Here is a 12193-nt window from a genome sequence, read left to right on the forward strand (position 1 = left end):
AAGATCATCATTGAACAATCATTTGTGTTGCTGGTGGCTCCAGCATGGCCCCAGAGGTTTTGGTATGTGGATCTTGTTTGGATGTCCAGTTGCCAACCTTGGCCACTTCCGTTAAGGCCAGACCTACTGTCTCAAGGTCCGTTTTTCCATCAGGATCTCAAATCATTAAATTTGAAGGTATGGAAATTGAATGCTTAGTACTAAGTCATAGAGGTTTTTCTGACTCAGTAATTAATACTATGTTACAAGCTCATAAATCTGTCTCTAGGAAGATTTATTATCGAGTTTGGAAGACTTACATTTCATGGTGTTCTCATAAATTCTCTTGGCATTCTTTTAGAATTCCTAGAATTTTACAGTTTCTCCAGGATGGTTTGGATAGGGTTTGTCTGCAAGTTCCTTGAAGGGATAAATCTCTGCTCTTTCTGTTTTATTTCACAGAAAGTTTGCTAATCTTCCTGATATTCACTGTTTTGTACAGGCTTTAGTTCGTATTAAGCCTCTCATTAAATCATTTTTTTCATTTGAATTTTTACCTAAGGTTGCGAATTCTAACAACATTAGTAGAGAAATTGTTGTCCCTTTTTTGTGTCCTAATCCTAAGAATTCTTTGGAAAGATCCTTACATTCTTTGGATGTGGTTGAAATATTATGTTGAAGCTACTAAAGATTTCAGGAAGACTTCTAGTCTATTTGTTATAATTTCTGGTCCTAGGAAAGTTCAGAAGGCCTCTGCTATTTCCTTGGCCTCTTGGTTAAATCTTTTGATTCATCAAGCTTATTTGGAGTCGGGTCAAGCCCCGCCTCAGAGAGATCCACATCTTGGGTATTGATATCCCATACGTCACTAGCTCATGGACTCTTGCCAATTACATGAAAGAAAACATAATTTATGTAAGAACTTACCTGATAAATTCATTTCTTTCATATTGGCAAGAGTCCATGAGGCCCACCCCTTTTTATAGTGGTTATTATTTTTTTGTATAAAGCACAATTATTTCAAAATTCCTTTGTTGATGCTTTTTACTCCTTTCTTTATCACCCCACTACTTGGCTATTTGTTAAACTGAATTGTGGGTGTGGTGAGGGGTGTATTTATAGGCATTTTGAGGTTTGGGAAACTTTGCCCCTCCTGGTAGGATTGTATATCCCATATGTCACTATCTCATGGACTCTTGCCAATATGAAATAAATGAATTTATCAGGTAAGTTCTTACATAAATTATGTTTTTATAAGCATTTGAATTGCCAGTATGTTAACAAAATGTCATACAGGTTGGGAGTTCTTGTCTGCCATCCACACCCAGCTTTTAATTGTCCCAGTTTTTTTATATGAACCATGGCCGCAACATGCCCATACATATCCACGGTCCAACTGCAACCTTGCCCACTTTCTGGCTGTGACCCACTACTTCTGGTCTTGTCCTGTCCAATTTTTTTTTATTATTTTGATATTTTTTGTTAAAAGAACAGCAATGAATTACTGGGACCTAGCTGAACACATCGGGTGAACCAATGAGAAGAGGAATATATGTGCAGCTACCAAAAGGAAGCTACCTCCCAGTAGTGCATTGCTGTTCCTGCACCTACCTGGGTATGCTTTTTAGCAAAGAATACTGGAGAAAAAAATCAAATTAGTTAATAGAAGTAAATTGGAAATCTGTTTAAAATTGCATGCTCTTTTTAAATCACGAAAGAAAAAAAAATTGGGTTTTAGTCCCTTTAATGAAAAATGTGTTTTTTATTTTATTTGACTGTCCCTTTAATGCAGTTCTGACAGCACCAGATGTGATGAGATAACAACTGTATGCGCAGTAGGAGAGAAAGCTGTGATATTTATTTATCTGTGACTCATCAGAGTGTTTGTCACAACATTTAGAAAACCTGGCTAGGTGCTATCAAGGGATCACAGTCGGTGTGAAAGTATTACAAAAGCATTTTCCTTAATTAGGGATAGCACCTTTTTTATTTTTTATTCACTCTATTTAAATGAAATGTTTGAAACAAGTGTTAACCCTTTTATGGCCAGAAAGGACATTTCATAAGGAGGCTATTTATATCTGGAATTTGATCATTAGATTTGGGAAATTTTTATCTTTCAAAATTTCTATTTATACCTTTGTTTTCACTACCACCAGATTTTATTGCAGTTATGCATATGTCATTCAAACTTCTCACTGAATTGTGCATTGTAAATTGCTTCTCCGAGTCTCTCTAAAATATGGGATGGATGCAATCGCAGAACATATAGAACCAAGCTATATGGCATCAAGTAATTTAAGATAAATTTGAAAGTTTAAATAAATAAGACAACAATTTTAAAGGGTTATTCAAATTCTAAAAATTTAATTTTAATTTAATAATTTTTAGTTGCATGAGTGACTTATGCTATGAGTTTAAAAATCACAAAGGTTAAACACATAGCAAATTACCTGGGTGGGCACCACACCACTTTGCAATTCTCAGTAGGGCACAGCCAGTGAATCTTGGCTATATGCATATGCTGTCTCTAAGTGGAGTTTCTAGCTCAGGAACTGCAATGAGATGCAGCATTGAGTAAGATTGTATCAAGTTCTTTACACTTGTATTAAAAACCAAAAAACACTAATGCAAAAAAAACCCCTTGCTCTAACAAATTAGAACATTTTTTTTGTCAATCTAAAGTAAAACTAAGGTAAAAATAATCTATGATATTCTTTGTAGATGTTCCAAAACATATGTGGGTATTATCATCAAATGATTCAGCATAATAGCATTATGGCTATTCCCATGATGACAGCAGCCTGATAACCTAACAATAATAGATAAACAGGATTTTGCTAAAAATGTTCGAACATCAAAATGTGAACTTTTAATTGATACTTTTTTGGTACTGAAATAGTACAATATATCAGAATAAAAAAAGAAGTAAGTTTATTAATTAACAGTAAATTGATCTACTTATTTATTGTATGCTATGCTATTGACCTCATCAACCTAATTTATTATGTTACAAAGTAATTTTAACTTTTCAGTGTCTTGCTTGGGGTAAGACAGATTTTCATCATTTTGTTACATATCTATCTGGACTTCATTACTGACTGTAGATTTGCATGCACACAGGAAAACTATATATTGTGTATTGATCTTTCAGCACCAATTCAACTTTGATGTAATGTGTTTTTTTTTTTTTTTAATTTTTGGACTAAGATGTAATATAACAAAAAATGTTACAGAAAATATTTTTTTTTTTATATTATACAATACATTTTTAACAGATTTAATAATTTGTTAAGTGATGGTAAGATTAATATTACATTTGTAGAGGCATCATTTTATTTTATTTAAAAAATGCATGTAATTATTTTAGAAAGCTTAAATACTCTAACTAAATGGTTCAAGGAGCCTAAAATCCCAATCCAGTTGCACGCTAACCACTGTATTACAGCAACTAGAAATCACAATATAATACTTTTGTTTAGTGTAGTCAATGTTTTCCTCCAATAAAAATTCCTCTTAACAAGGTAATGATCACACAGCTCCTTGGATCAGGTCCGGCAGACTATTCAATTGTATATTCTGTAACAATATGAGAAAAACACATAATGGCACCACATAGTGTAAAATCTTTACAATGATAATACTGTAGAATGTACACTTGCAAGTGAAGCACCTCTAGTTGCTGGAATCTGCATGCTGGACTCTCCCTGTCAGACTCAAACTTCTGTATAGCAGCACCCCCCTTCAAGGTCTCAAGTGCGAAGTACCACTAGGTGCTGGTATTGGTGTACTGGCCGCTCACAGTTTCCCAGGCCCCAATATTCAGAACATTTTCAGACCAATGAGAAATTGCCTGTTTGGGTTCACTAGACTCACAGTCCCTCAGTCTGTCGATATATTCTAAAATAGGGGCTGAACCTTGCTGTGCTGACAAGTGGCAATGTTTTTCTCATAGGTTATAATAGGGATCTCAACTTCAGCAAAAGTCCACCAACATTGCCATTGAGCTGCAGTGTAGGCAGCGGGGCCTGCCTATAAAATATGTTTCAGAAAATAGACTGTGTAATAGCAAAAATAATTTAAAAAAAAATATGTGTAGTAATCCTACAAGTTATTCATCTGTAAATCTAGTTTTACTGTATATTTATTAGATTTGTCACACTGGGAAATATCGCCACTGAAAAGCAGGTGAGGCTGATATGGCTGAAAAGTTATAGCTAAGATGGAGGATACTGCTTTGAATAATTCAAATAAGTAAAAAAACACACCTAAGGATACAATAGAAGATTAGTACAATTACGCTTACAGTTTTTATACGTATTGTTACATTATACAATACATTAAACAATGTATGTACATATGTCATATATCCACAATCCTCCAACTCCTATAGGTGTATTATTGATATGTTTAATTCAATATTTTATTGTACAAACAGGGGTTGAGTTTCTGTTGACACATGTAAATTGTTATTGTCATACAGCACTGTGTAAAGGGATAATTTACATTTCACCTTTGATATAGGTGGCAATGCTGTTTTGAATATATCAACAGTATTAGTATCAGCATCACCACCCACTGAAATGTATGGTAAAATGTCTTTCAGCGATGCTGCCTTAAAAATCAACTCTCTTGACATTACAGATCCCATTTGTGTATCTCACTGCCTTGTTGCACTTTTTACCATTGGGGCCCAGCCATATACAACCTCCTGTGCAGCAGCTCCCTTTCCAAAGCCAGTAAGAAGTTTTGGCAGCTGCTATGCTTACACTTGTTTATGTTTCTCAGCCATGTTAAAGTTGCCATTATCACTGTACTCAATCCATAAATTACCAGTCTTTTCTATATCAAATATTGATTGTGTGTATGGGGCTTAATATGACTGAGCGTCTAGTGTTGTCAGTAGATACCTCAGGGTTAACAGTAATGGCTTACAATTCAGAAACAGCCCAGTCAAGAATGACTAACAAATACTGTGATACAAAGAACCATGTCTTGACTAACGCTTAGTTCACGTATCAGTCTTAGTTATTATTGGGATAGTGTTGAAGGCACTCTGCTCTATGAATCAGTATTAGCTTAAGCCAATGTCACAATTTTAATGGACCAATGTAGTCAGGGCAATCAGCATTGTTTTCATCGATTGTGACCGGTTAGGTTTTTTACCTCCCCTCATTACGCACAACATGAAGCCGATACCCAATCAAGGAAGAGCGTGACTGATAACACACCTGAGTTCTCAATGGAATGCTTAGTGATTGGCTAAGTGAAGGGTGTGAGTAGAATCCAGCCAGTGGGTTGGTGTGTGAGTAACCATACATATGGTATATAAAGGGGTGGCACCCAGGCTTTGGTTTGTCTGAAATTTCACATTGATAAAGGCCACATACCGCTATCCTTTGCACTATTTTATTTTACTTTCACATGTTTATACCCCTCGCACCTGATGCCAACGGCAGCTGATATCGGCCAGGAAACAGGGGGGTATATTAACATGGTTTTATAGTTTATATTTGGCTCTGTTTGGTATAATTTAAAGGGAAGTCTTTCTCTTATTTTATTGTAACTATTGAATAAAGTTTATCTTTTAATATAACCCACTCAATATTCACCACTCACGTAGGAAAGAGTGCTAATATTAACCCCTACTTTGGGTCTCTCCCTAAGTGTTTTTGAAAGTTGCCATTTCATTAGTCTTAAAGGGATAAAAATTGAAATGCGTATTCAAATTTTAAAGGGACACTGAACCCACTTTTTTCTTTTGTGATTCAGATAGAGCATGCAATTTTAAACAACTTTCTAATTTACTCCTATTATCAATTTTTCTTCGTTCTCTGGCTATCTTTATTTGAAAAAGAGGGCATTTAAGCTTTTTGTTTGGTTCAGCACTCTGGACAGCACTTTTTTATTGGTGGATGAATTTATCCACCAATCAGCAAGAACAACCCAGGTCGGCATCTAAACTTAAATTCTTGCATTTCAAATAAAGATACCAAGAGAATGAAGAAAATTTGATAATTGGAGTGAATTACAAAGTTGCTTAAAATTTCATGCTCTATCGGAATCACAAAAGAAAAAAATTGGGCTCAGTGTCCCTTTAAGTAGAAGCAGTTTTTCAATATACTTTAATTAGTGGTGGTGTGTGTGTGTCTGTGTTTAAAATGTTAAATAATTCCTTTACTACCCATTCCCAAACTTTGCACAACCAACATTGTTATATTAATATAGTTTATAACATCTAATCTTATCTCAGTGCATTATGTGTATTTACAAAATGTTTGCAAGATGCTTTCATTATTTATTTTCCCTACTTTCCCTGTAATTTATCTCTGAAAATAAAATGGCTGGTGTGGATCCTGCAGGATTCGGAACACTAGAATATTTTGCATAGCAGTTGCTTGATCAATGTAGGATCTAATTTTTGTCTGTCCCTAACTGTCGACAGCAAGGAAGATAAATAATAGTAAATAAGCTTTGTCCAGGGACTATACAAATAATGCAACTTTTTCTAACTAAAGGGAATGTTTTCATTGCATTTAAATAATTTATTTTGTATGCAGATCTTTTGTAATACATTGCTTAATTGTAGGTATATACTATGCACAATATAAAAAATAGAGAATGCCCTTTAGTGTAGGTCCTGGAACCGCCGTACTATGCCTCATATTAGCGTGCCCAGGGGCTTTGTGAATAGGGATCTAAATTGGCTTGGTTCTTCAACGCGCTAAAGGTAGGCTGACCATATTGCCGCTTTAAAAAGGGACACATATGAAAAATACATATGTCAGGGCTGTTTTCATGGCTGTTTAAAGAAATGGTTTTGTATAAGAACCCTCACATATGTATTTTTCATATGTGTTCCTTCTTAAAGCGGCAATATGGTCAGCCTAGCTAAAGGTAAATATTTTACTCTACTGGTGAACTTTTTCATCTGTAGCTAAGCAACATCTACATTTGCTTAAGGGAAAAAAACGTAAATGTTCCATGAATGGTCAGTATTCGTCTCATTTAAAATATTTGAAATATGAAGTATTTTGAATAATTGTAAACAAAAGATTAGGCCAAACTGAAAAGTACACCTGTGCACATGTCTAATAAAAAAAGACTTTAATTTCCCTTTTTAATAACCCCTCTAACTTACTGTAAGTATTTATCTACTCTCTTGCAACAATAAAAATCTGTATCAACATGTTACTGGAATGTTTTAGCAACATTAACCCTAACACAAAAAGTGTGAAAATAAGCAGAACTGCAGGTATATGGACATGCTGCCAAAGTCTTCAATCCATATAGAAGATTTGCAATGAATTTCAGTCATCCTTGGCAAGCAAGAGGTTAATCCTAATGGTACAGCAAATGTTTTAAACCACTACCATTTTTAAGACATTTAGTGCTGCAACATTTCAATTGGATATTGTTAACCTTTGTAACATTTGCTAAACAACGAGACAAATGTTCGTACAAATTTGACAACTTTATTACAATATATACAAAAGTTTGTAATCATAATTATATCATGGTATAAAATTATTTTTTTTCTATTTCCATTTTGTAGATTGCTCCTATGATTAAAGCCCAAATGATGGAAGAAGGCACCGCAATGATAACTTATCAGCCGCTAGGAGATAAGGTTAATTTTTTCAGGATGGTTTTGTCTAACCCAGCCACTAGAAAATTGGATATTGATTTTCTTCTTGATGAAATAGAAAGACTTGGAAAAGATCTGTAATTCTTAAAAATACGTTTGTTTTTAGAACCCACTAAATTGTACTTTAATTCAATATATGCAGTTGTTTGTATATTCAAAGCTTATTCGGAAAGTGTTTGCATGTTGTGTTTAAACATGTTTACTTTTGTATATTACAATATATATGCTAAGTATGAACGATTTCGTGTTTATGTTTTAAACATTACACATTGTAGTGAGAAAACACTGTCTGGCAGTTCAGGTGATTTATTTTTGTTGTTGCTTCTTTGTCATTAAACCATTAGAAAGGCTGTAACAGCTTTAATTAGTAAATAATTTACCAGAATTAACCAATTAAAGGGACATTAAACACTTTAAAATTGTAATATAAAATGAATAATTATGTGTAGTAAAAACAACTTTGCAATATACTTTTATTAGTAATTTACATCTGAAAATTGTTGGTTTTTCAATTCCCCTGAGTTTCCATAATGTGCTGGGAACTGTTATTTTGTAACCTGTTTTATGTAATGTCTGCTGCTAAGTACACTTAGGGACATATAAATAGGATAAAAATAATAGCCTTGTGAAATATAGCAATGTTAACGGGACTCTAATAATCAAAATTACTTTTAAAGGGACAGTATACACTCATTTTCATATAAATGCATGTAATAGACACTACTATAAAGAATAAGATGCACAGATACTGATATAAAAATCCAGTATAAAACTGTTTAAAAACTTACTTAGAAGCTTACAGTTTAGCTCTGTTGAAAGGGTGGCTGGAAAGCCCACTGCAAGTGGGAAATAAGACACTCCCCCCCTCCCCCTTCTTTTGCATATGAAACAACCCTTTACACAAACAGGAGCAAGCTGGAGATGGTAGCTGACGGTATTCAAATAAAACTTTGTAGCTTGGTTAGGAGTCTGAAAATCAGAGCAATTTTATTTAAAAATAAGCAAAATTATAAATTAAAAAAAAAACAAAAAAAAAACTTTATGGGCTTTATAAATAGATCATCTACAAAACATTTATGCAAAGAAAAAATGACTGTATAATGGCCCTTTAACATTGGTAAATTCCACACAGTCATGGTTTACACAATAACATTGCCTAATTATTCTCAGCAGAAGAGATCAGATAAGCTTTTAACTTGACAGCCCATTTCTTTATAGAAACAATATTGAATTGCCCCTATGCATGGTATTAGGGGTACTACAAATGCATATGTAAAGCCTTTGGGGCCAATTTATCATGGCCCGTATTGTGCCAAATACACCTGCGTGAGTCTTAAGACCACAGCTCCTTTACTTGTCCGCTGCCTCTGAGGCTGCGGACATCAATCCACCCAATCTCATACGATCAGGATGATTGGGAATCTGCAGGGGGCGGCATTGCACAAGCAGTTCACCAGAACTGCTTGTGCAATGATAAATGATGACAGTGTATGCTGTCGGCATTTATCAATGTCTGGCGGACATGATCGCTACATCGGATCATGTCCACCAGACACTTGATAAATCTGCCCATTTGTGTCATTTTCTAATTTGTTAGCATTACTTCAAATTGGAAAACTCTTTGGAAAACCATTTAACGGACCACTAAATGCAGTAGAATTGCATAATTAACAAGAGCCTAATAAAAAGACAATGCAATAACACTTTTCCCCATTGTCCAGCCCCTTTATCATGTGCCAGTCATCAGCCAATCACAGACTAGTATATGTATACACTGTGAAATTGTGTACATGCTCAGTAGGAGCTGGTGCCTCAGAAATTGTGTATATAAGAAGAATGTGCAAAATTTGATAATTGAAGTAAATTGGAAAGTCCCTTAAAACTGCATGCTCTATCTGAATCATTATATTTTAATTTTGACTTTAGTGTCCCTTTAAGGCACTTTGCATGGGAATTCTGATTGGGGGAATGCCTTTTAGCTGGTATTTAAAAGTACAGTAAACACCTTGTAAACAAACAAGGTTTTTCTAAAGCCTTGCAATAAACATACTGACTGAATTTGGAAAAATATCAAAAAGAGAGAATAACCAATATATCTATAATTATTAAAGAATGACAAGGCAACACTCTTATCCAATTTAAGGAAAATGTTTATTTAACTCTCTCCACAGGTGTCTGCACCACCTACCAATCTGAGACAATGTAATTAAATTACACATTCAAACATAAAAACCAAAACATAGCATATCCAGGCCTGGAAAATAATATAAGTAATATGAGCTGGTATAGGTTAAGATGGGCACATAGGTGTAAAAACACGCTCACCAGAACTAAACCTATATTTTGCACAGATCCAAAATTGCTATATATTTAGCAAGAAATAAGGCAATGCAAACAATACTCATAAAACACTGAACTACATACAATGCTGGTACAGTCCATCCGGAGCACTTAGTGTAAAGACACGCTCCGTATAAAGTTCAGTAGGACTGTAATAGCTATCAACGGATGAATGTATCATCACTCATAGGAGAAAAAACAAGCGATACTTGAATACCTCACCACATATAGCAATGAATACAAAAGATGGCGCTAGACAGCTAGATGTAATATATACATTTATTCATGGACATCTAGTCAAAATATTTTTTACCACAATCTTATAGGTATATAAATAATCCAGATCAAAAATCTTTTTCTATTTGAAAATCTTATTATAAATACATGATTGCCGTAATAATAAGGAAATAAATAAAGATAAAAAGGGACGTCTCCCTTACAATTTAAAAAACAATTCCACAATGTATATTTACTCTAATAAACAAAATAATTTTCCTGGGGTTTAGAAAAATAAAAAATATACAAAAATGAAAATAAAAATAGAGGTAAAAATTGTGAAAAAATGAGTTATACCACCTTAGTTGAAGCAAAAGTTTAAAAAGATGTATATTTATACAAAAAAAGAAAAAGAAAAAATAATGTCCCAAATTGATCCTTGTAATATAGCGTATCCTCAAACGCTGATCCCAGTGGGTGTAAAGGTAACTGTAATAGCTTCCAGATAAAGATACTGTGCAATCTTCCAAACAGTAGATTATGTTGCCACACTATATAAAATATCAGCAGGATAAACAATGTATCATATTTTCCTAGTTATATATAACATACAGTTAGTTCGTCGTGCAAATATAAGTGACCTCTATAAAAGTTTGTGATGTGCAGCACACCATTTAAAAAAACTGCTTTGCAGGTTTAAACACTGAACAGAGATTAGAACAAACACTCGCCTTCTGGAGACAGTTGGAGTAATCTCATTCATCCCTCTTCCTCCAGATTAACGGCTTTAATTTCAAAGTTGAATCACAATGTTACAGTCGGTAGGATTTCCGTGATGGAAGTGGCAGACTTTGTGATAGTCAGATGGTTCATAAGACAAATTGACCCGCTCTTAGCGTATATCACGCACAAGATACTAGGTATCTAGTGAAAACAGTTGCAGAATAACAGTTTAGCTTCTACGTGTTTCACCCATGATATTGGGCTCTCTCAAAGAAATATTGAGAAAGCCCAATATCACGGGTGAAACGCGTAGAAGCTAAGCTGTTATCCTGCAACTGTTTCACTAGATACCTAGTATCCTGTGTGTGATATATGCTAACAGCTAGTCAATTTGTCTTATTACCAACTGACTATCACAAAGTCTGCTGCTTCTATCAAAAAAATCCTACCAACCGGAACAATGTGATTCAACTTTGAAATCAAAGCCGTTAATCCGGAGGAAGAGAAGGTGAGTGAGATTGCTCCAACTGTCTCGAGAAGGAAATATTTGCTTCAACTAAGGTGGTATAACTCATTTTTTCACAATTTTTACTTCTATTTTTATTTTCATTTTTGTATATTTTTATTTTTATAAACCCCAGGAAAATTATTTTTTTTATTAGAGTAAATATGCATTGTGGAATTGTTTTTTAAATTGTAAGGGAGACGTCCCTTTTTATCTTTATTTATTTCTTCATTATTACGGCAATCATGTATTTATAATAAGATTTTCAAATAGAAAAAGATTTTTTTTATCTGCATTATTTATATACCTATAAGATTGTGGTAAAAAATATTTTGACTAGATGTCCATGAATAAATGTGTATGTTACATCTAGCTGTCTAGCGCCATCCTTTGTATTTATTGTTTTTTCCATTTGTTTCCACTTTTGAGGGAGGTGGTTTGGGAGTGGCAAAGGTGTAACTTTGGGCTCAGCGCTGTCCTTTTTCTATTTTGTATCTATCACCACATATAGCAGTAGCATTCCTGTGTATCCTTGGATGAAATTGTGTGCCTGGTAAAAACAAACTGCTTGTGTAAAACTGCAGCAATCACAGCAGTCAAGCAACAGGTATCCTGTGTATGTTACTTATTCCAGCACTTCATATCATCTTCCTCAGGAACAAACAAGGCATTGAGCATTTGCACTCACGCTTTCCAACTTAATCTCCTTGAATATGTCAGCGGATTCCACCTTGGGCCATATGATTAGCTTGCTTCAAATGTGCCGGTACAAGGAGCGTCAG

The 12193-nt window shown here is 34.3% G+C and overlaps 1 protein-coding gene across 1 annotated transcript in view; it reads left to right on the top strand.

The window, feature by feature from the left end:
- Positions 1-8075, top strand: part of LOC128661590 (glutamate decarboxylase 1-like) — a 161829-nt gene extending 153754 nt beyond the window's left edge. Inside the window, exon 14 of the mRNA XM_053715827.1 lies at positions 7535-8075. Coding sequence (XP_053571802.1) covers positions 7535-7708 — 174 coding nt within the window. The 3' untranslated portion in view covers positions 7709-8075. The remainder of the gene's footprint in view (positions 1-7534) is intronic.
- Positions 8076-12193: the final 4118 nt, after the last annotated feature.

The sequence above is a fragment of the Bombina bombina genome, chromosome 5 (genome assembly GCF_027579735.1).
Source record: "Bombina bombina isolate aBomBom1 chromosome 5, aBomBom1.pri, whole genome shotgun sequence".
Classification (NCBI taxonomy): Eukaryota; Metazoa; Chordata; class Amphibia; order Anura; family Bombinatoridae; genus Bombina; species Bombina bombina.